Raw genomic sequence first — 25,472 nt, forward strand, 5'->3', positions numbered from 1 at the left:
GGGTGAGGGTTCCACCCCTGGTTAGGGAACTAAGATCCCCCATGCCGCACAGTGCAGCCAAAATAAACAAACAAACAAAATACCACATCATTACTTAAAAAAAAAAGAGTGCTTCCAGTTTGACACTGATTCCACTTTTTTCTAAGCTTCCGTTTACATGAACTTCTCCAGCTGAAAGATTTCTTTCTGAAAAGATGCAAAACAGTGGAATCTCTCCTCCCCTTCCTACGTACCTAGGGCAAAGGGCTAAACGCTGAGGCTGAATTTCAAATCCATCTCTGCTAAGTCACTAGTCAACATTTAGGATTTAATTAGTCACCTCCCACACTTGCCAAATAGGCATGATCATGTTAGCCTTAGAAGATCTTTTTTAACACTCTGAAAAAGAACAAGCACTCGAAGCACCTATTTCATGTCATACCCTATCTCAGAACTAGTGTTTTACATAAATGCAGCATAACCAAAACTTACAATTTGATGAGAAAAAATGAGAGAAAATGGGAAATAAGGATGGGAAAATTAAGATGGAATCAGGAGGGCTTCCCTGGTGGCGCAGTGGTTAAGAATCCGCCTGCCAATGCAGGGAACACGGGCTCGAGCCCTGGTCCGAGAAGATCCCACATGCCACAGAGCAACTAAGCCCTTGCGCCACAACTACTGAGCCTGTGCTCTAGAGCCCACAAGTCACAACTACTGAAGCCCGCGAGCCACAACTACTGAAGCCCGCACGCCTAGAGCCTGTGCTCCACAACAAGAGAAACCACTGTAATGAGAAGCCCATGCACCGCAATGAAGAGTAGCCCCCGCTCGCTGCAACTAGAGAAAGCCCGCATGCAGCAACAAAGACCCAACGCAGCCAAAAATAATAAATAAATTCAATAAATAAATTTATAAAAAAAGAAAGATGGAATCAGGAGTGAGATTAGCATGTAAAATTCATTCCTTGAAATCTTATACAGAGGAAAATATTATCAGTTATGTAATTCAGCACCTTACTTCATAGCAGTTAAAAAAAAAACAGAAAACTCAGAAAATTACCTCCAGCTTTGAGCAATGTGACTTCCTGTTGAATTCTCCAAGTTTAAACTACGCAAAAGATAATTGAAAAAGACATTTTGCAGTTATTGGCTTTAAACCAGTTAAAAATTGAGAGCTAACTGCCAGACTTGTGCCCTTGAGAAGTTCTGTAGCTAAAAGGGCCAGATTTCCATTAAAGTCATTTCTAGTTTGTGATACAAAACCATCTGTATTACAGACAGGAGAATATTCAGTTTTCTAGTCTCTTATAGCTACAGGTTAAAAAGGGCCATTCCAAGCAGATTTCTACCCACATATGACCCCAAGTCTGTAGAACCCTTTCAGCCTCTCCAAGGATCCATCCTCAAGCCTCATTTCGTGTCTTGGGGGTACAGTTCTAATTCTCTCATGCTGCCTACCTCAGGCCCCTAAGGTTTGGAAAAGCCATGATGTTATTCCCCTCACAGATCTGCTTTCATGAGAATTTGGAAGTCCTGAGCCTCCATTTGCTCAAAAACAGCAAAGGAAAGAACTGGGCCTCTGCTGAGCCCTCCATAGGTCTGTAGGAGGTGACGATAAGGGTTCTCAGATGACTTCTAAGACATTCAAACTCCCGAATGCTTTCTAGCAAAGCTGACTCTCCTAAGGTAGAAGCCTTCTTACACAGGTGCGAAAAGCACTAACCAGGGCTTCCCTGGTGGCAGAGTGGTTGAGAGTCCGCCTGCCAATGCAGGGGACACGGGTTCATGCCCCGGTCCGGGAGGATCCCACATGCCACGGAGCAGCTAGGCCCGTGAGCCATGGCCGCTGAGCCTGCGCGTCCGGAGCCTGTGCTCCGCAACGGGAGAGGCCACAGGAGTGAGAGGCCCACGTACCGCAAAAAAAAAAAAAAAAAAAAGAGAGAGAGAGAGAGAGAAAAGGAAAGTACTAACCATAAAGAGATCGATAAGTCAGACTTCATGAAAATGAAGAACTTTTGTTACCCAAAATACCACTAAGACAGCAAAAGGTAAGCCATATTGGAAGACTCTATTTGCAATATATATTTATGATAAAGAGTCTTGTCTCCGGGCTTCCCTGGTGGTGCAGTGGTTGGGAATCTGCCTGCCGGTGCGGGGGACGTGGGTTCGGGCCCTGGTCAGGGGGGGGTCCCGCATGCCGTGGAGCGGCTGGGCTCGTGGGCCACAATTACTGAGCCTGCGCGTCTGGAGCCTGTGCTCCGCAGCGGGAGAGGCCGCGATAGTGAGAGGCCCATGCACCGCGATGAAGAGTGGCCCCCGCTTGCCACAAGTAGAGAAAGCCCTCGCACAGAAACAGAGACCCAACACAGCCATAAATAAATAAATAAAATTAAAAAAAAAAAAAGAGTGGTCTTGAAAATGCAGTAAAAAATGATTAGCTTTAAAAAAAAAGAGTCTTGTCTCCAATATAAATAAAGAATGCATACAAATCAGTAAAAGAAAAAAAAGGCAGAATACCTAATTTAAAAAAAAAGATTTAAAAAGCATATCCAAGTGGTCAGTATACACATGAAAAGGTACTCAACATCATTAGTCAGTAGAGAAATACAAATGAAGACCTTAGCAAGATATTGTTACACACACACACAAATGGATAAAACTGAAAAGGGTGTGGAATAATTGGAAATCTCATAATTGCCAGTGGGAGTATAAATTAATACAATCACTTTGGAAAAAATATCTAATGCTGATGACCATATGCATATTCTGTGAGCCAGCAAGTCTGCTTCAGGGCAGAAATACATACATAGCAGCATTCTGTGTAACAGCCCCAAACTGGAAAAACCCAAATGTCCACCAACACTAGCATGGATAAATAAGCCAGAGAGCATAATACAATGCAATATTATACCACAATGGGAAAAAAAAACGAAAACAAAAACACTACTGTAATAATGAGTTTAGGCCTTAAAGACATAATGTTGAGCGGGACACAGAAGAATGAATACATACAGTAGGATTCTACTTACACAAAGTTTAAATGCAGACAAAACCAAACTGTGGTGACAGAAGATAGAATGACTAGGTCGGGGGATCCAGTGAAGTTCCCAGAGTGTCATTAATGTTCCATTTCTTGATCTGGGGGTTATTACATGGGTGGTTTCATTTTTGTAAAAATTCTTCAAATTGTTTACCTGTGATTTGTGTACTTTTCTACAGGAGTGCTATACTTAGCAAAAGTGCTTACTTAAATAAGAGGGCTTGACGAAGCAAGCCTCCAGGTCTGAGACCTCACCCACTGTCACTACTTTAAAATGAAGGCAGAAGGGGGAATTTTACACTGACATTCCTGGAGGCTGCACGAGAATCTGTTTTTCAAAGGCTGCTCTTGCACCACAATGGAGAAGGGGATGGTTACCTGGAAGCAACACTACTGGCTTTTATTTTCTAAATAATTTTTCAGAAACTGCAACAGGCATGGAAGAGAATAGAACCAGAAAAGCTCATGGAGAAACAAAACATCAGAGAGTTAAAGAGACCTTGGGAGGTCATGGGATCCAGATTTCTCTCTCCTTGGAGGAACACATTCAGTTTCCCAGATGATGAGAAGAGATATTCTACAATAGCACTAAGACTGTGGGTGATTTCTGATCTGATTAATTTTAACTTGATATACCAGGTTATAACTGGTATAGAGTCATAGCCATAAGAGTCCTTTATGGCTAAGTTTGCCAATGATATATCCTGAGAGGCTAGTCATGTTACTTCCGGTTATTTTTTAAGAAACCTCTTTAATCCGGTGGCTCTTACTTGGTAAGAGATATAGTAGAATTAACTATTGGTAACATTCCAACTTGCACAAGTAGCAATATGTGGTTTCCTGGTATTGAATTCCTGAGTGCAGTGTCCACATAAAGTGGTTCTAATTTGGAAACCAGCATCACATTTACATAACTCACAATGCATTTCATTACATCTGCTCATTTAAATATTTATTTATCCTCTTTTACAACCATGATTTTAAAAGGTCTTTCATTTTGACAATAATCTGTAGATTCCCTTACCATTCTCTTTGCTAAGCTAATGAAGATTCACACTATAATCATCAATTACCCACAACCATGCTCACTGAAACCTCAGTTATCGATGGTTGGTCATATCCCTGGAGAACGATCTGCCAGTATCCTAGTGGGTAAGTCCTTCGTGGAAAAACAAACCTAGTTTTCTAATGTGAGCAACAACAGCCACACTACTGAGTCCTTCAAGTATGAAAAGTAATTAGTGGATACATGACATAGAACCCTGACTACTCATGAGCATGGTCCATTCAGGTTATAAATGGAAGGATGGTCAATTTTATGTGCCAATTTGGGTAGGCCATGGTACCCAGTTTTTGGTCAAACAACAATCTGGATGTTTCTGTGAAGGTATTTTTTAGATATGATTAACATTTAAATCAGTAGGCTCTGAGTAAAGCAAATTGTCCTCCATGTGGGTGGGCCTTATCCAATCAATTAAAGACCTTAAGAGAAAAGGCTGCAGTCCCCAGAGGAAGAAGGCCTTCTGCCTCCAGACTGCCTTTGGACTCAAGATGCAATAGCAACTCTTGCCTGGCCTCCAGTCTGCCCACATTCCCTGTAGATTTCAGACGTACCTGCCCCTATATCGCATAAGCCAGTTCCTTAAAATCAATCACTCTCCCTCCCTCCCCCGACACCCCCTGTATAGATACACACACACACACACACGCACACACCCCTTACTGATCCTGTTTCTGTGGAGATCCCTAATACAAATGGCTTAACATACAGTTGTTTCCAGAGTGAAAGGAACTCTGGAATAGCTTTGTCCCGCATCTACTATATATTGTATCAGAAAAGTAAACTGCATGCTTGTGCGACCATCAAGGTCAATGCTCCTCCTGGGCACTGCTCCCTGCCAAAGTGAACTACATGGGGAATAAGGAATGTGTCATAAGAAGTCTAATATCCATGGAACTCTGCTCAACATTATGTAACAACCTAAATGGGAAAAGAATTTGAAAAAGAATGGATCTGCGTGTATGTACAACTAAATCACTCTGCTGTACACCTGAAACTAACACAACGTTATTAATCAACTACACTCCAATATAAAATAAAATTTTTTTTAAAGTCTAATACCCATAATTAACATACCTCTCACCAAATATCATTATGATCGTGACCCCAGGAGAAATCCGACAAACTGAATAATAATCATGTGACCAAATTTGAACTTTCTCTTTAAATTATTTGACCCAAAGGTTCCCCAAAGGTCTCTCTTTCAGAAACAACTTCCCAAAGTGATCCTCTGATTCATTCTCTCTAGGTCAGCTTTCTATCTCAACTATTACAAGGTCAGAGTTTCTTCAAGAGAACCTGTAATTATTCAGTCAGACACCTGCTTCAAGACAGAGAGTGGGCTAAAGTTCAAGCAGTGTTTTTGTGCCAAAAAACACAGCTTCTCCACTCAGTTTGATTTCAAGAGGAAAAGTGTTCGTTAGAAGTCTCAAGAACTGAATGGGAGGTGAGAAGATGAAGGAAAAGAGGACTGCAGGCCAAAGGAATCCAAAAACAGGGAGAGGGGAGTAGATGACAGAGGAGTTTCCTGCAGCAGGCCCCCAAATGATTCTGGCGTGAAGGCTGGAAAGTTCATGTATTTATATAATAAGGAGCCAATGCACTACGCATAAGAAAAAAAGTCAGGTTTTATCACTGTTTTTAAACACTGGCATTTAAGAGAATTTAAGGGAAGCACAAAGCTCATTAGCATGACTTACCTCGAAGTGGTAGCTCCTCCAATCAACAACGGAATCTTTATAGCTAATCTCTCCATTTCCTTAGCAACGAAAATCATTTCATCCAGGGAAGGAGTGATTAGTCCTGACAGGCCAATTATATCTATTATTTAAAAAAAGAAAAAAGGACAGTGAGAAGGAGGATGAGAGGAAAAGTAGAAGACTCATTTTCAAAACTTTGTAATAAAGACCACAAGACAGAAGATAAATTCCCAATTTCTAATTCTGAGGCTTCTTTTCTGACTGGGGGTTTTCAATTTATTGTTTGCTTTCAGGAGTAAATATGATTTGCAACTTCAAGTTGCAATAATATGCTTGCCACAGTTTCGGGAAGCCACGCAACTGTTAGTTCATGATTTCCCAGACTCAACGTGTCACAGTGTCAGAAGAAACATAAAAGCAACTACACACAGAGGAAAAAAATCTAATAAAACTGTTCTCTTTTAAGAAGCCTGTCCCCATTCCCCTTCCTCATAGCTAGAAAGGAGTTTCACGGTGACCTGCTCACCCCTTCGACCTCCATTATAAACGGCAATGACAGCACCCCCAGGCAGAGCTGGCACTTGAATGTCTGAATGTCCCACCATCCCACATGGGCTGGGGCATGGCTATTCACCAACAGACAGACAATGGGAGGAAATGATATTTACTGAAATGCCCAGGAGCACGGCTGCACAGTACCTGCTTTGTGGTCGAGAGCAGCTTTCAGTATCTTGTCACATGGAGTCATGACTCCTAAGTCAATAACTCTGGAGCACAGAAATGAGATGTGAGAAAATTAATGAGAACCCATTGGTGAAAAAGCTAGACGAACATTTTTATTTAGCCATTAAATACTGCTCTAACGTAAACTGGAATCACACTGAAAAGCTCACTAAATATCAACCACCAACTCAATGATGACTGCCATTTATTAGGAACTGACCATGGGTCAGGGACTATGCTGAGCTTTTTTAAACACCTTTGCCAACTTAATCCACAGAGCATCTAATCCACCTATTTAAAGTAGACAATTCAATAATTTTTGGTGGAGGACATTATTATTTCCTAAGCTCAACACATAATTTGCCATTTTAACCTAAGTACAATTCAGCATCACTAATCAGTCAATTGCAATGTTGTGCAACCATCACCAGCATTTATTTTCAAAACTCTTTCATCGCCCCAAAAGAAACTCTGTAATCCCTCAGCAACAATCCCCGATCGGCCCGCCCCAGCCCCTGGTAACCTCTACTCTACTTTCTGCCTCTATGAATTTGCCTAGTTTGGATATTTATACAAGTGGAATCATACATTATTTGTCCTTTTGTGTCTGGCTTATATCACTTAGCATAATGACTTCAGGATTGCTCCACGTTGTAGCCTGTGTCAGACCTTCATTCCTTTTTAAGGCTGAATAATATTCCATTGTATGAATGTGCCACATGGTGTTTATTCATCCATCTGTCAATGGAAACCTGGGTTGTTTCCACTATGCTAAGCCTTCTGTATAAACAATCATGTTTAACCCTCACAGGAACTCTACATGGAAGCACTACCATGGGGCCCATTTTCTGTGGTTTGTTTTCATATTTTACTTCATGCATTTATCCAAATATATACACTGGATGGATTATTACAAATGGCATCATTGCGTTAAAGAATATAAATATTTTTACGATGCTCGATTCATGTTTTAAACTCGATTTTGAGGCAGGTTTTACCCATTAATACTCTCTCTCTTTTTAAAAAAATTCTAGAAAACATGATTTTTACATTTTAATGAGGAAGGGCCCAGAGAAGTGTGGGCCCAGAAGTTAAGCATCTTGTCCAGTCAAACAACCAATCAGTAGCAGAGCTGAGGTTTGAACCAGGATCTGACACCAAAATCCATCTTCTTAGCCATGTAGGCCAATAAAGATGCTGGGTAAGTTCACTCAATAAATATCCACTGAACAGTATACCCTACATGGAAGCCAACAAGGAGGATAAGCAAGAAGAGGTCAGTTCCTGCACATGAAAAGCTGACGAGAAGGAATCTGGTGACTTAAGTCGAGGGAGAGGGAGACTGAATCAGAGAGCAGGTAACCACGAGAGATGGAGTGAGACTCAAAGGAAGAGCTGACCCTGGGAGGGCACATGAGAAGGGGGACGCAACTGCGCAGAGGAAGCCCGGAGCCTGTTACGCTCAGAGGACAGAGTAACACCAAGGAACTGTAACTCAGGGAGGAGACAGCTTTCTGGAACTCGGAGAAAATGGGACTTCTGCCCTTGGAAATGTTCTATAAACTACTCTTCTATTCTAGATTTAGAGAGTACACAGAATGTCAGTCATTTTGACAATTTAATTTGATCATAAGTATTTGTTATAAAGATGTTTAAAAAATTACAGTACGTGTTTTCACTTGCTTACTAATATCAACAATTCTTAAAACTAAATAGGCAAAATAATTTTAAATAAAAAAAATCAGTGCTTAAGAACTACTACCCAGGGCTTCCCCTGGTGGCACAGTGGTTGAGAGTCTGCCTGCCAATGCAGGGGACACGGATTCGTGCCCCGGTCCGGGAAGATCCCACATGCTGCGGAGCGGCTGGGCCCGTGAACCATGGCCGCTGAGCCTGCACGTCCGGAGCCTGTGCTCCGCAATGGGAGAGGCCACAACGGTGAGAGGCCTGCGTACTGCAAAATAAAAATAAAAATAAAAAAGAACTACTACCTGACATCATGTCAGCTGCTAACAGGTGGGTGTAGTTGGACACCAGGGGCAGGAAGGAGCCTTGCTTCTCACTATATAGCTTCTCATACTGTTAGATTTTTTAGCTTGTTGCCATATTACTTAAATTAAAAAAAAAATAAACTAGCACATATGGAATCCTCAGTAAGTAAATTTCAAATCAATGCTAACTCTATTCAGGTCTGTTAGCACTAAGCTGGTAGAGAACAAATGCTGTAGGTGTCGATGACGGGGCACTGCAGGTTATGACAGGGGCGAGGTGGAACCTTTTTTTTTTTTTTTTTTTTTTAGCACATTGCACTCAGTCTGGCAACTAGATTTGTTAAACTGTGACTAAATACAGCCTATAAAACTAAGCAAAATAGCATATTGCTTTTATATCAAGACAAAGAGGCATGTATTTCAAAGCTGACTGCTTTCAGCATTGCATATATTTTAAAAATTCAATTAAAAATCATCAGTATGATGGCAAGAATCATCTTGCTCTCAATTCGTTTTCTTGTTTTAGGCACTGTATCGTTCAGGAACATCATGTGATGCTTGCTTTTGTTTGAAGAAAAGTAAGGAGACCTCGTGGCAGGACAGAAATGGAGGAAGGAGAAAGCTGTAGGGAGTAAGGTCAGAGGGGGAGAAGAGGGCATCTTTTTTTCTTTTTTAAATTTTTATTATTTATTTATTTTTGGCCACGTTGGGTCTTCATTGCTGCATGCGGGCTTTCTCTAGGTGCAGCGAGCGAGGGCTACTCTTCGTTGCGGTGCGCGGGCTTCTCATTGCAGTGGCTTCTCTTGTTGCAGAGCACGGGCTCTAGGTGCACGGGCTTCAGTAGTTGTGGCAAGTGGGCTCAGTAGTTCTGGTTCGCGGGCTCTAGAGCGCAGGCTCAGTAGTTGTGGCCCACAGGCTTAGTTGCTCCGCAGCATGTGGGATCTTCCTGGACCAGGGCTTGAACCTGTGTCCCCTGCACTGGCAGGTGGATTCTTAACCACTGCACCACCAGGGAAGCCCCGTAGAGGGCATCTTTTATTGTTGTTTTTTTTACATCTTTATTGGAGTATAATTGCTTTACAATGGTGTGTTAGTTTCTGCTTTATAACAAAATGAATCAGTTATACATAAACATACGTTCCCATATATCTTCCCTCTTGCGTCTCCCTCCCTCCCACCCTCCCTATCCCATCTCTCTAGGTGGTCAAGGGCATCTTAATGGCAGCAATTAGTTCGATTTTCAAAATATTGTTTCTTTAGCTATCCAAATGGAGCCCTTACGTAGTCGTCTGGATAGGTAAGCCTGGAGTCCAGGTGACAGATCCATGCTGGGGATAAAACTTGGGACTTGACAGCGTATTAGATGGTGTTAAAAAGTCTTCAGACGGTGTGTAAAAGATGTAGAAAAGTAAGTTGCCAAAAGCGGGTGGAGGGTGGGGAGAAAGCAGGGAGGGAAGGTGGGGAGAGAGGAGGGGAAGGGGAGCGGAGATGAAAGGGGAGAGGAGCAAGAAAAAAAAAGTCATGAGACTGAATGAGATGATCTAAGACTCTCTGACCAGACCTACTTTAACCCGATCTGACTTTTATCAAGATCCCAGATGGTCAGAAGGCACATTACAGTCCGAGAAGCACTAACCTAGGTAGTGAGGACAGACAGAGACGAGGTCCCAGGGCTGAGCCTCGGAGCATTCCCCTGTTCAGGGGTCGCACAGAGAAGGAGAAATCAGCAAGAGAGTGACAACTTGCAGTCAGGCAGGTAAGAAGAGGTCTGGAAACAGTGAGCCAGGGGACTGGGGTACAAGTTCAACTTCCAACGTATTAGGCTGCCTTAAGAGGTCTTGCTGGGCGACAAATATATCACTGTTTAGAGGAGCACTTCCCAACGTTGTCCACGCATAGAAAGTAGTATTTATGGCACTGGGATACAGGAAGGAGGCTGCTCACCACCAGGGAAAACCAATCTGGTTTCCCCAGCCCCACCCCAGAAGAAGGGGATCAGTTTCTGAGCATGTGTGAGTTGAGAAATCAGTTTCTAATGTGAGTTCATTAGAATATGAATTCTAATTCATATTCTGAATTAGAATATGGTGCGACAAGTACCACAGAGGAGGCATTTACAGTGTGCTGTGGGAGACCATCTAATCTCGGTAACAACTAGAAGCACGCCAGGAGGGTGATTCCAGCTGCATTTTGAAGAAATACATAGGTATTAGCTGGATGAAGGAAAATAGAGGGCCACCCAGGCAGAAACTGGTACTATGAAGGTCCAGAATCACAAACAACGGGCCCTGGGGAGCCCTGGCTGAAGGAAAGGATCTGAAGCCTGGGTCAATCCCATCCCTGCCTTCCGTGGCAGCCGCCATTCTTCCCACCATCTCTTCCCATTTTCTCTCCCCTTTACTACAACTCCCTGCGTCCCCCATATAGCTCTCCACCTCCCTTGGCTTTCCCTTGGTTTCCCTTCTGCACTCTGAGCTATACCCCATGTCTGTAGGCCTCTTATACACATTCTTATATTTTGCCATATGAGAGATTAAAGAAAATAAAAATGATGTTATGGGGGCTTCCCTGGTGACGCAGTGGTTGAGAATCTGCCTGCCAATGCAGGGGACACGGGTTCGAGCCCTGGTCTGGGAAGATCCCACATGCCGCGGAGCAACTGGGCCCATGAGCCACAACTACTGAGCCTGTGCGTCTGGAGCCTGTGCTCCTCAAGAAGAGAGGCTGCGACAGTGAGAGGCCCGCGCACTGCGATGAAGAGTGGCCCCGCTCGCACAACTAGAGAAAGCCCGAGTGCAGCAACGAAGACCCAATGCAGCCAAAAATAAATAAATAAATAAAATAAATCTATATATTAAAAAAATGATGTTATGGAAAATTTTGTATTTTATAATCATCTTTCTAAAGTGCTTATAACAGAGCTGTAAATGCAAGCATATAATTTGGGTTTCTAATACAGAAAAAAATGTAAGCTGCACTAAATGCCTTAGCAAAAGTATCCAATACTATTTAAGAATTCATATAATTTAGAAAATAAATATTGTAATATATAAAGCCCCTTTTACTCTCCAGAAGGAATTAAAATGGAATATAAAGCTAGCTTTGCATCTGCATCCACTTAGGGTGCCTCATATTTGCTGTCATGTGAAATAAAGTTAAAGGTGGCAGCTTCTTCTGATCCTGCAATTCACAGATACCACCACTAGATGGGAGTACCGTACAAGTCTGCAGCCCCAACTAAGGTTTCCAAGCTGTGGTTAAGAACAGATAAATAGATGAAGCAGGAGTGATACATGCATACGATGGAACCATAAGAAGCCATAAGAAAGAAGGAAATCCTGCCATTATGACATGGATGGACTATGAGGGCATTATGCTAAGTGAAATATGTCAGACAGAGAGAGACAAATACTGTATGATATGCTTACATGGGGAATCTAAAAAAGCTGAACTCATAGAAACAGAGAGTAGGACAGGTGTTACCAGGGGCTGAGGGGTGGTGAAATGGGGAGATGTTGGCCAAGGGTACAAACTTCCAGTTGGAAGATGAATAAGTTCTAGGGATATAATACACAGCACTGTGAATGGAGTTAACAATACTGTATGATATACTTGAGAGTGTTAAGAAAGTAGATCTTAATGTGCTCACCACAAACAAGAAATGGTAATTATGTGATGTGATGGAGGTGTTAGCTAACACTATGGTGGTGATCATACTGCAATATATAAGTGTATCAAATCAACACGTTTTACACCTTAAACAATGTTATATGTCAATTATATCTCAATTAAGCTGGAAAACGACAGACAGACACAGAAACACACACACACACACACACACAGTTGAAAGCCTCCGAATAATTATAAAGAGAGCATGTTGAGGTGCTAGGAGAAGTCTCTAGTGCGCCCTTGACTTAGATACAGTCGTCTTCCTCACTCAGCTGAAAGCTCTAACATTATACAGTTTCAAAGTGTCCCCTTCTTAGCCATATATTGCATATTATTTACCCATACTAGACAATTATATTAAGAACCACTGGTTAAAGTGAAAATATGCCTCATTATCTGTTTCATCAGATCCATATTTTTTAAAGTACTAGATGTATATCTAATTTTAACATTTCTGTTAATATATCCTACTTTTTCTTACCCAGTTAAACAGTGTGCATTATCTGTTAAATAGGAAAAGTCCACATTTGTCTTTTTATATAATTATTATTAAAGAGTATATCTAAAATCAACTTTCATGTAATCAAATATCTGATCAAAAATGTTTTTAAATATTCTAAATTATTTCTTCAGAGGAATTTAACTAGAATATTAATATTATACATTACAGTTAAAGTTGTTTATAACTGGAATAAATACTGGAAGCTAAACTGACATAACATAGAATCCCGACTTTTGGATTCAGAAGCCCTAAGTACAGCCTGCCACTTGCTAGCTGTGTAAAATGAGAAATACAATAATTGATGCAGGCAAAGCATGATCAAAACCATAAAAAGAAAGAATGATCAAAAAGAAAGAAAGAAAGAAAGAGAGGGAGGGAGGGAGGAAGGAAGGAAGGAATCAGGAAGAGAATACCAAAAAACAAAGAAAAAGAAAAATCAGTTATATAAAAGCACTATATAAATTGTGAAGCAGAAAACAAATGTTAGGTATTAATAAACTCTTGGTGGACACATCCCCAGATCTATTTAAATTCTCAAATCTGCAAATTCTATTGCATCATCCCCATAAAAAATGTGTTTTCTGTCTAGACAGAACTATCACTTTCAGTCCTCTTTACTTATTTTTTCCCCCACAAAGAACACGTCTCTTCATGAGATTTACTGCACCAACAACAAAGAACCAGGAATGAGAAAGTTGCATTAATATCTGGTACTGGATGGTTTGCTAGACTCACTCACTAGCCGGGTGATTCACCCAGGCATCAGCTGGAACATGGATACCCAGGCAAAGCATACATTTAACTACATAAAGCAGCTATCAGGGGCACCTGTCTACTCGCTGATGTCATAACATTAAACCCACCAATGTCAAGAGTCTATGTGTTATAAGACATAAGCCCCAAAGGGGTGTTTGACCTGATAGAAAAAGTTTGCACATTAACTTTTTTTTTTTTTTTTGCAAAAAGAATAAAATTTCATCAGAAGATGTTTCTCCAGTTACTCCAGATAAGTGGACCCCAGTGCACAAGCCAGAGGAACTGGGTGTGCTGGTCACAGTTTTCCCTGGCCTTTTTTTTTTTCTTTTGACTGTTTTGGGTCTTGGTTGCTGCATGTGGGCCTTCTCTAGGTGCGGCGAGCGGGGGCTACTCTTCGTTGAGGTGAGCAGGGTTCTCATTGCGGTGGCTTCTCTTGTTGCGGAGCATGGGTTCTAGGTGCATGTGTTTCAGCAGTTGTGGCTCGCCGGCTCTAGAGCACAGGTTCAGTAGTTGTGGTGCACGGGCTTAGTTGCTCCACGGCATGTGGGATCTTCCCGGACCAGGGATCAAACCCGTGTCCCCTGCATTGGCAGGCAGATTCTTAACCACTGCACCACCAGGGAAGTCCCTTAAAATGTTTTAACTGGAGGAAAAAACATTCCTGGTATGATTCCTTCAGCTACTTGTCCATTTTTCATAATAAAAAATGATAAACACATGACAATGATATCTCAAGAACTGCTGTAGAGAGTTTGCCTACAAATTGCCTTTTTAATAGTTCTTGTCCCACTATCACCACTAAATATGTTTCTGGCTTTTTAGCCTGATAAACAGTAAAGTTCTTGAATGGAGAAAAGTCAACTCAATCACTTTCGTGTCTCTGATACAATGCATGGTATGTAGTAGATGATCTATAAACATTTATCAGCCTAACTGAATTTGAACTAATTATGATGAACGCAAATAGAAACCAACAACATAGGGTTTGAAAAGATGAGACAACAGAAGAAATGTCAGAGAATTTAGGAAGCAAATACCTCATCCAAATACTTATTCCTCATCCAAATACTTATCCTATAGGTAAAATCTCATTATAACAACCTCCACTGTATCTCCAGTATTTTTACCTTAAAAAAAAAAATTAGGGTTTCCCTGGTGGTGCAGTGGTTGAGAATCCTCCTGCCGATGCAGGGGACACGGGTTTGTGCCCCGGTCTGGGAAGATCCCACATGCTGCGGAGCGGCTGGGCCCGTGAGCCATGGCCACTGGGCCTGCGTGTCCGGAGCCTGTGCTCCGCAACTGGAGAGGCCACAACAGTGAGAGGCCCGCGTACCACAAAAAAGAAAAAAAAATTAATATATTCCAAGAACAATATGCCTCATTTCCAGGACCAGGAGAGAATGCTAAGTCTTTGACAATGAACAGGCAGCCAAACGGAAGTGCCTGTGAAGACAGTCAGAGGGAAGAAGGTGTCACCCTGACACTGCTCCTCCATCTCCAGCCTTTCTGAGTGGTTCTTAGTTGCATTTAATTAGCCTTGAACGCAGACATGGATAAACATTTTGAGAGTAGGCAGGGGGCTTACAGGGTAATTATTATCTGACAGTGGGCAAAGACAACTCCAAGGGGGCCCAGCTGTAGCTGCAGTCAAGTCTCTCTTCTCTACAGAGAAAAACGCATATTGGAAAGAAGTCCATGACTCAAAGAGACTGTTGGTTGGACATGGACCAGAGAAGACATTAGTTATATTAGGCTTTTCATTACAAAGAATATGTTGAAATCTGAGCAAAACATGCTCTTACTGTGGGTCATGAGCTCTCACATAGAAATAAATTTGCGCTGAATAATCATTCAACTATAATGAAAGATATAAGAAAGGGATTTTACTTGTATACAACATTCAAAAACTAGCTTCATCAACACCAGGAGGCATGCCTGGTTCTGTTCTAAGCAAAGCAAAAAGAACTGTACAGTCAAAGCCTTCTTATAAGACTCCATTTGGCTAAGGTCTTAATAAGATCTTGGCTCTAAAAATCTGGCAGTTCATTGAGAGGAAAAGGGAAATATGCTCACGCCATGGGGTGGGACCCAATGTTCTAGCCTCTGGCCGGAGGTCAAATCCCCAGAGGCCTCTTGTTGTTTTGACACTGCTTGAATAGTTTTTTCTATTCTTTTTGTCCTTACTGAACATACAACATTGAATAATTACTAACTTCCTTCATTTGAAAAGGTATGTTCAATGGAGAAAATCTGAAAACACAGTGAAGAAAAAAATTAAAAATAACCCCGAACATCTACTGTCCTACCCTGCCCTTCGCACCCAGTAAAGAATTACCCTGTTAATGTTTTTATTTTAAATAAGAAAGGGGGTGAAAACGAAGGGTCTTAACTCACCTGAAATTATTGCAGCCAAGGACTACTCCAACTATGTTCTTGCCAATGTCGTGCACGTCGCCTTTAACGGTAGCCAGCACAATGGTACCTTGGTAAGGGTCCTGGAGAGGAAGGCAAGCAGCTAAGCATCGCTGTGGTCACTTCAGAGCAGATCACCCAGTTCTCCGAAGCCAGACAGGTGTCAGCATAGAAAGCAATTCAATACAACCAAGGCAACCTCAAAGATGGACCCAGGGGACTTCCCTGCTGGTCCAGTGGTTAGGACTCCAGGCTTCCAATGCAGGGGGTGTGGGTTTGATCCCTGGTCGGGGAACTAGGATCCCACATGCTGCGTGGCATGGCCAAAAAAAAAAAAAAAAAAAGACGGACCCAGAAGCCAAGTCCCGTCCTCTGTGAGAAGGCAGCTGTAAGCCCCAGTAGCTCGAAGGAAGCCCACCCAGCTGGTTAGCTCAGGGGGCTTCAACCAAGATCATGCATTCCATCACCTCAAAGGACAGTTTAAGTTCAAATACAAAACAGTCCCATCGCTGAAGATCATATCCTTAACCCCCAAAACCTGTCTGATAAACGTTCGCTGTTAGCAGTAAAGGGAGAGGGAGGAGCCAGTGAATCGCACGTGTCCTGTCAGAATGGGAAGGACCACAACAGCCCAGTGCAGGGGGGCTTCAACACTGTTGCTCCAGACTGTCAGCACTCCCTCCCTCAGAAAAAGGAAGGGAGGGAGAAAGGAAGGGAGGGAGGAAGGAAGGGAGGGAGGGAGGAAGGAAGGAAGGAAGGAAGGAAGGAAGGAAGGGAGAAAAGAAGAAAAGAGAAAAAGAAAAGAAAAAGGCACACAAGGCAAATGGGATTTTTATAAACACTATGCAAGAGCCATTCACAAACTCAGATCGATTTTAGAATTCAGAATCCTAGGGGCCAAAGCTGCCTGAGCTTCACAGGGGGCTAAACAAGGTCAAAAGCTTAATGATTTACTGTGATGGTACAGCCAATAAGAATGGAACTGAATCCAGCAGTGGTGACAAGAACATGACCAGCACACAGGAAATATTCAGTTAAGAGGTTAAGAGGTTTTCCAAAACTAAACAGCATCTCAAGGGTAGGGATCAATCTTTTTTAGCTACAGTGTTGAGCATAGTACCTGGCACATAGTAGGAGCTTTGTAAATAGTCAGTAGATGAATGAACAAACTGCTTTTGTCTTGAAATCATGGGCTTTGTTTGAAAAATTATGTTCCTATTAAGAATTTCATGAAGCCACATTTATGGGAAAAATCCCAGGGTATTCTGATATTTGGTAAAAGAGCTGGATCATTCCTCCCTTTCATCTTCAATGACAAACACAGCCAAGCCTGATGGCTTAGGTCCCTACCCACACCCCAGTAAGAGTGTGCAGAGCCGATCCCCACAGGGCCCACAGGCTTGGACAAAATGACTCACCTTGTCTTCTATCGTGCCAGTAAGCTCTTTGGTTTCTTCTCTCTCTTTTTCCATGAAGGGAATAAGGTGACCCACGGCTTTCTTCATGACCCGAGCTGACTTTATAACCTGGGGTAAATACACAGAGTCAGGCATCTTTACCAGAACACCTGGATGATTGCTACTGGCCACTTGTGAAATTTTAGCACAAATTATTATGCATGCTTTGTCCTCAGGTCAGCCACCCTGGATTCCACTTATGACAGTGGGTGGGGTAAGAAAGGAGATCCCCGTGAGCAAAGTCAATGAATGAGGTAGAGCAGAAGGAAAACAAGGCTAGAAACCAAATGTTGCAGTTTCTGTCCTCTGAACTTCTGCACGTTATTTTTTCTCTGCCTAGAAGGCCCTCCATCACATCTCCAAGTTCTATACATCCTTCAGGTGTCAAGCTTCTCCTCCAAGAGCCCCTTGTCAGCCTTCTCTTCTCAATCCCCAGTGTTACAATTCACTTACAATTAAGGCTTATGCAAAAAAGGACCTTTTAAAGCTTACAGAATTGGAGAAGAATTTTGCAAACATATATTGGATAAGCGATTAATTTCCAAAATATATAAAGAACTAACACAACTTCATAACAAAAAACCAAATATTCCAATTAAAAAGTGGGCAGAAGAACTAAAAAGACATTTTTCCGAAGAGGATATCAAAATGGCCAGTAGGCATATGAAAAGATGCTCAACACCACTAATCATCAGGGAAATGCTCATCGAAACCACACTGAGATATCACCTCACACCTATTAGAATGGCCATCATCAAGACAAGAAACAACAGGTGCTGGGGAGGATGTGGTGAAAAGAGAACTCTTATGCACTGTTGGTGGGAATGTAAATTAGTCCAACTATATGGAAAACAATATGGAGGTTCTTTAAAAAATTAAATATAGGTCTACCACACAATCCAGCAATTCCACTTCTGCGTATAAACCCAAAGGATATGAAAACAGGATTTCGATAAGATATTTGCACATCCATGTTTATCACAGCATTATTTATAGTAGCCAAGATATGGAAACAACCCAAACGCCCATCAACAGATGAACGGATAAAAAAAATGTGGTACATATATATACAATGGAATATTATTCAGCCATGATAAAAGAGGATATCCTGCCATGTGCAAAAAACATAGATGGACCTTGAGTACATTATACTAAGCAAGATAAATCAGATAGAGATAGATAAGTACTGTATGATATCACTTACATGGGGAACCTGAAAAAGGCAAACAGGAAAGAAAAAAAACAAAACAGAGAGTAAAATGGTGGTTACCAAAGGATAAGGGATGGGAAGATAAGACTGATGGTGTTTAAGGGTACAAACTTGTAACAAGTAAATAAGCCATAGAGATCTAACACACAGTATAATGAATATAGACAATAATATTGTACTATAATGATACAGTGTGATAAAAATTGCTTCAATGGCAATCATATTACAATATGTAAATGTATCACTGTGCACTTTAAATTTACAAAACATAACATGTCAAATTTATTAAATAGACAAAAAAGAACAGGGCCTTTTATAAAATTCATCAACGTATGCTAAAATTCATGAGTAGAAGTAGGATGCGAAACAGGATATTTGCATAGTCTCAAAGTTTCTCCCCACAAGTAAATTTACAGTGGAGAAACATAGCAGGCACCATTAACCAAATGATCAAAGTTAACCTCACCAGTAATGAGACACAGCAACATGATGGGCCTCCTGATATGATCCACCGGGAAGGGCACAGCATTATACTGTGTTATTCTTGCCAAAAATGAGAAAACATCAGACAAATTCAAACTGAGGGACAGGCTACCGTTATCAAACTGTACTATACTCTTCAAAAGTCAAGGTCACAAGGAAAGACTCAGGAACTGTTAGAAAAGGCAGGATAAAAGCAATGTGGGGTTGTGGAACACAAAGAGAACAGCAGCGGAAACACTGGTGAAATCTGAATAAGGTCTTTCGTTAACAGTATTATACCAATGTTAACTTCCTGGTTCTGATAACTTTACTATGATCAAGTGAAAATGTTAACATTAGGGTAAGAAGTTGAGTGAGGGATACACATCTGCAACCTGTCTGTAAGTCTAAAGTTAACTCGAAAATAAAAAGTTAAAATAATAAGTCAACATCATGAAAAATAAAGACTGTGGAACTGCCCCAGACGGGGGGAGACTAAGACAGGACAACTGAACGCTCCTTATTTTGAGTGTGGTTATGGTTTCACAGGTGCAGACACGTTAAAGCTTATCAAACTGCATCCTTTAAATACGTGCAGTTTATTGTATATTAATTATAAAACAATAAAGCTATAAGAAAAGATGAATGCTATGAAAGAAACAGGGGAAGTGGGCAATGAATAATTAAATGTAGAATGAGTTTTTAAAAAATCAACTATAATTTTAAGAAGAAGTTAAAAAAGAAAAAAAAAAAGAACAGGGACTTTTCATTTTTTGTATGCCTCCCAGACCCGAACCCAGAAGGCTCAACATGACTTGTTAACTGATGTGGTCAGTAGCTGCTGTAAGTCAAAATAAGAGTAAGAGTACTGGTTTTACTTGAAATATATCATTTAATATATATCACTATTTAAAATGGTAATGACCTTTTCAAAATATTCATCCTTAAGGATGAGCACTGGCTGGTCAAATCAAATCTTAATATGATAATTTTACATTAATCTTGGGTTTTATTTTTTTATTTAATTTAATTTATTTTTATATAGCAGGTTCTCATTAGTTATCCATTTTATACGTATTAGTGTATACATGTCAATCCCAATCTCCCAATTCATCCCACCACCACCACACCACCGCCACTTTCCCCGCTTGGTGTCCATACGTTTGTTCTCTACATCTGTGTCTCTATTTCTGCCTTGCAAACTGGTTCATCTGTACCATTTTTCTAGGTTCCACATATATGTGTTAATATACGGTATTTGTTTTTCTCTATCTGACTTAATGCACTCTGTATAACTTGGGTTTTATTTTAATTTGGGGGTGGAGGAGAGACAGGTGTTAGGGTAAGAAGTGATACAGAAGCCCAGAACATGAAGACTAGAATGCTGGGAATATCCAGATGACCTCTAACCTCCACACCAGCCTAGATGGACTTTTCCAGACTACTCCTAAAAATGAATTTAGAGAAAGAATGACCAGAATCACATCTCAATGCCCCTGAGCTCTTGTCAAAATTGAAATATACCCAAACTTATTATGCATTAAAAAATAAAGGCTTTTTCTTTCAATTGTGAAAATTTCCCATCATTTGCCAACCTGAGGTAGAAACATTTTTCCAGCTCCAAAAAGATCACCAACAATTTTCATGCCATTCATCAGTGGTCCTTCAATGATATTCAGAGGTCGGGGATATTTTTCCTGGTTTAATCTGGCTTCCTCAGTATCCTCAATAATGTATTTTTCAATGCCCTACACACACGAAAAAAAAAATAGGAAAAATATCACAGAAAAACTTGGCTTAAGTTCAAATAGCCAACAAAGAATAAATCATGGAAATACTTAAGATCATGGGTTTTGGAATCAGACTGTTCAAACCCTGGCTCCTATCACTAATTTAGACAATTCATTAAGGCTCAGTTTCCTCGATTAATATATCACAGTACCAACCTCATGTGGTTATTCTGAGGATTAAATGAGATAACCTGTGTAAGGTGCTTAGCTGGCTTCATTGATATAAAGTAAATATTGAGTAAAAGTGAAAAATTAGTGACAGAAGGAGTACTAATATGTTAAGTTCAAATTCATAATAAAATACACTTTTTTTCCTAGTGGTTTAACAGGTTATATATTAACAAATATCTCCTGTGAAAACAGTATGTTTTCTCACTGTAATGTTACAGGGTTGGGTTGGGGGAGGAATAACAATGGGCAGGACACTTAGACGAAGTTCAGTCCATGAAGCTTCTACTGACTTGTCCTGCCTTCACTGGTCAGGCCCTAATCCTTCAGCATCCCCAGTTCAAGGATCCTTAGAGGTGGCTGACTAGTTCCACAACCTGAAGTAGGTGAATCTCAAAAGTCCAAGAAATTAAAAGTTAAATTCTAGAGGCAAAAAAAGAACTCTGGGGCTTCCCTGGTGGCGCAGTGGTTAAGAATCCACCTGCCAATGCAGGGGACATGGGTTCGAGCCCTGGTCTGGGAAGATCCCACATGCCGCGGAGCAACTAAGCCCGTGAGCCACAACTACTGAAGCCCTAGAGCCCGTGCTCTGCAACAAGAAGCCACTGCAATGAGAAGCCCGCGCACCAAACCAAGAGTAGGCCCCGCTCACCACAACTAGAGAAAACCCGTGCGCAGCAACAAAAGACCCAACACAGCCAAAAAAAAAAAAAAAAAAAAAAACTCTGAAATTTTCCAGACTCACAAATGAGGAAACTGAAGCCAAGAGATTATTTATCTGGCCTAAAATTCCAATTATAGCAGAAGAGCCAGGATTCGCTTGTTGACCAAACAACAGCAGCTTGGTCTCAGCATTTCTCAACATCGGCACTACTGACAGTTTGGACTGAATAATTCTCTGTGGTGCAGGACTATCCTGTGCATTGTAGGATGGCCAGTTCAGCAGCACCCCTGGCCACTGGATGCCAGTAAAGCTTCCACCCCCAGTTGGGACAACCAAAAGTATGTCTAGATACTACCAAAAGTGCTGGGGTGGGGGGGGCGTGGAGGGCAAAATCACCCAGGGTGGTCCAGGGAACCTCCTTTGTCAGCTGCTGTCAGCACCTCCCTTCCAGCCACATCATCAGCCCCCAGGACGAGCCCCAGCCTCCAGCCCACACTCACCTTCACAAGAGCGTATGCAAGGCGTTCTTCGATGGGGCCATTCCTCCACTCATCAGTCTGGATGACTTTCTTCCCTCCCTTGCCCTGAGTCTGGATTGAAATTTGGACAGAGAGATAATACAACAGGTCACTTACTCAGCTAATGGGCAGAAAAAAACTATTCCTTATTCTTCTTTTACATTTCAAGGCCCTAGTAGAGTATCCAGCATGAATCAAGATCTCGGTAAATGTTTGAGGTAAGGAGAGATGGAAAGAGAGAAGTCTTTTAGGATTTGAACTTTTATTTTTTTAAAAATTTTTTCCTTCCAGTTTTATTAAAATAGAATTGGCATACAGCACTGTGTAAGTTTAAGGTATACAGTGTAATGAGTTGACTTACATACATCATGAAATGTTTACCACAGTAAGTTTAGTGAACATCCATCATCTCATATAGATACAAAATAAAAGAAAAAGACAAAGACATTTTTTCTTGTGATGAGAACTCTCAGGAGTTATTCTCTTAACAACTTTCATATATAATATACAGCAGCATTAATTATATTTATCATGTTGTACATTACACCCCTAGTACTTACTTACCTTACGAGGAATTCTGTACCTTTTGACTGCTTTTACCCTATTTTCCCTCCCACCATCCCTGCCTCTAGTAATCACAAATCTGATCTCTTTTTCTACGAGTTTGTTTGTTTTTAAAGCATAATCGACCTACAACACTATGTTAGTTCCTGGTGCACAGCATAGTGCTTCAATATTTCTATAATCACAAAATGATCACCACTAGGATTTGAATGCTTAGTAGAGAGAGAGAGTGAGGCTCCATTTTTTTCTTTCCTTTTTTCCTAAAAGATAGCATCTTAGGACCAAAGATTTCCAGGACAATAAGAGAAGCTAGCTAAACCTCATATCTGATGAGCTTTTAAAGTTCTCAACAAGGACCATCACTACCCACAGATATGTGCAGAGAGGCTGTAATGAAGCTAAGGCAGAAATCATCCCGGAGGTGGGGACACTGTGAGGTGCAAGACACAGACTGTGCTCTCGGGGACTTTGCCATATCATAAGGGAGGTGGAAATACACAAAGAAAGGTAAGCTAAAGAGAAAGCACGTGCCAAGGGCTGAATGAAGAGATGACACAGATAAGGCTAGGAATTTTGCGTATCATCGCAAACTGGAGTGGTGAAGAGAGACTTCAAAGAAGCTGACAGATTCAGCAAAGGGACAAAAGCACAATGATCATGGTATGGAAGGTGAATGACATTATCTGTTTCCTCCATCTTGACTGATGGCACTAGTTGCCCAAACCATAAGCCTCAGTATCACTCTTGACTCTCCATCCATTCCTCACATTCAATCAATCGCCTAGTCCTAATGCTTACATCATCTCAATTTTTCTCTCTACCCGCTTCCATTTTCATAGTGCAGGAAGCTAACTGGTCTCCACAGCCCAGGATCACCCTGGTCTCCAATGCATCTTCCACCCTGTAGCCAGAGGGGGCTTTCCAAAATGCAAACCTGATCAAACTGCGCCCATGGGAAAAAATTCACTGTAAGTTCCCTATTTCTCTCCAGATATGGTACCGATTCCTCTCCACGCCATACAATGCCCTGACCTGACTGACTTCCTCCCAGCTTCATCTTCTGCTACTCCTGAGGAGCTCAGCCATCTTGAACGTTTCAATTCCTTACACTCTCCATCATCTCTTTCACCCCCAGGACTTCATTTCTGTTCACCTGACATTTATTCAGCACCTACCAGATGCCAGGCCCCAGCTAGATGCAAATCCTCCTCCTCTGGCAGGGAATACCAGTACAATCCAACCCCAAACATTAGCCTGGCTAACTCCTATTGAGCTTTCAGGTCTCACCTGACCCAGCATTTCTGGGAGGCTTTCCCTGACCACCTCTACTTTTGGGTTCACTGCCCTTCCTAAGCAGTCTAGAGCATCCTATACATGCCCTGTCACAGCACTTACCCACCACACTCGATGACAAATGCCTCTACACACTTTTGCATGCCTCACTAAGTTGCAGGCTCTGTAGGGGCACGTCTCTCTTACTATTTAGATCCTCTAAGTACAGAAAGCACAAAGCACAAAACAAGAGTTGAGTAAATATTAGCTGAATGATTTAATCTTGAACAAGAACGGATTTTCCAGAGCAATGTTTGGGCAGGACAGTAGAGGCCAAGTCACAGAGTGCCAGAAATCCGTGCTCTGGAGTTTGGACTTAACCTTCCAGGCAGTGGTGGTAGGGGTGGAGGTGGGAGAATGACACAATACAAAGTTCTGAAGCTGCAGAATAACATTCAAAGTAGTAAATTTTTTTCTTTTGGCCACATGGCTTGTAGGATCTTAGTTCCCCACCCAGGGACTGAACCCGGGCCCTTGGCAGTGAAAGCACTGAGCCCTAACAACTGGACCGCCAGGGAATTCCCATCAAAGTAGTATTTTTAAGAGAACCCTAGAAGGGGGAGGATATTTTAACAGTCCATGATGAAGGCCTGAACTACAGCGGTAGGAACAGGAAGAGGAGGAAAGGACAAACATAAAGGCATCAAATAATGGACAGTGTGGTAGGAAAGAAGGAAGGGCCTGGGAGGAGCTCCAGGGTTGAGGTCTGGGGTAACTGAATGATGCAGGGCTTTATCACATGTCGAGAGACCAATGCCTCTCTCGCATGCTGAAGAACCTTAAAGAAGATGGCAATTAAAAAAAGATATAGGGGCTTCCCTGGTGGCGCAGTGGTTGAGAGTCCGCCTGCCGATGCAGGGGACGTGGGTTCGTGCCCTGGTCCGGGAGCATCCCACATGCCGCGGAGCGGCTGGGCCTGTGAGCCATGGCCGCTGAGCCTGCGCGTCCGGAGCCTGTGCTCCGCAATGGGAGAGGCCACAACAGTGAGAGGCCCGCGTACCGCAAAAAAAAAAAAAAAATATATATATATATATATATATATATCAGCATTATTTACAATAGCCAAGATGTGAAAACAACCTAAGTGTTCATCAGTGAATGAATGGATATAGAAAGTGTGGTGTATGTATATACAATGGAATATTATTTGGACATAAAAAAGAGGAGATCCTGCCATTTGAAACAGCATGGATGGACCCTGAGGGCATCATGCTAAGTGAAATAAGTCAGACACAGAAAGACAAATACTGTATGATCTCACTTATATTTGGAATCTAAAAAAAAAAAAAAAATACTGTCCTGGAAGTGAAAAACAGAACAGCTGTGTGGGTCCAGAGTGGTTTTAAGTGTAGTGGTTGTTCCCCTCGTGATGGCGGGCTGACAGGGAGCTGTGATTCGTCGCCGCTGCCCAGCATCAGGAGAGAGGATGGTACTGCATATTGCTCGCCTGGGAAAAGACCAAAATTCAAAAATTCA

At 41.7% G+C, this 25,472-nt stretch overlaps 1 protein-coding gene across 6 annotated transcripts in view; it reads right to left on the reverse strand.

Annotated features, from left to right (window-relative positions):
• The window catches only part of MTR (5-methyltetrahydrofolate-homocysteine methyltransferase), a gene marked incomplete at its 3' end in the record, with an annotated part of 129,412 nt that overhangs the window by 34,771 nt on the left and 69,169 nt on the right, over window positions 1-25,472 (reverse strand). For all 6 annotated transcript variants that reach the window (XM_082634966.1, XM_082634965.1, XM_082634967.1 and 3 more), the window contains exons 19-24: window positions 22,083-22,172; window positions 20,556-20,708; window positions 17,250-17,357; window positions 15,814-15,914; window positions 6,478-6,545; window positions 5,779-5,899 (exon numbers count right to left, since the gene is read on the reverse strand). In XM_082634966.1, coding sequence (XP_082491092.1) covers window positions 5,779-5,899; window positions 6,478-6,545; window positions 15,814-15,914; window positions 17,250-17,357; window positions 20,556-20,708; window positions 22,083-22,172 — 641 coding nt within the window. The remainder of the gene's footprint in view (window positions 1-5,778; window positions 5,900-6,477; window positions 6,546-15,813; window positions 15,915-17,249; window positions 17,358-20,555; window positions 20,709-22,082; window positions 22,173-25,472) is intronic.

This window comes from Mesoplodon mirus, assembly GCF_964341445.2.
Source record: "Mesoplodon mirus genome assembly, chromosome: 2".
NCBI lineage: Eukaryota > Metazoa > Chordata > Mammalia > Artiodactyla > Ziphiidae > Mesoplodon > Mesoplodon mirus.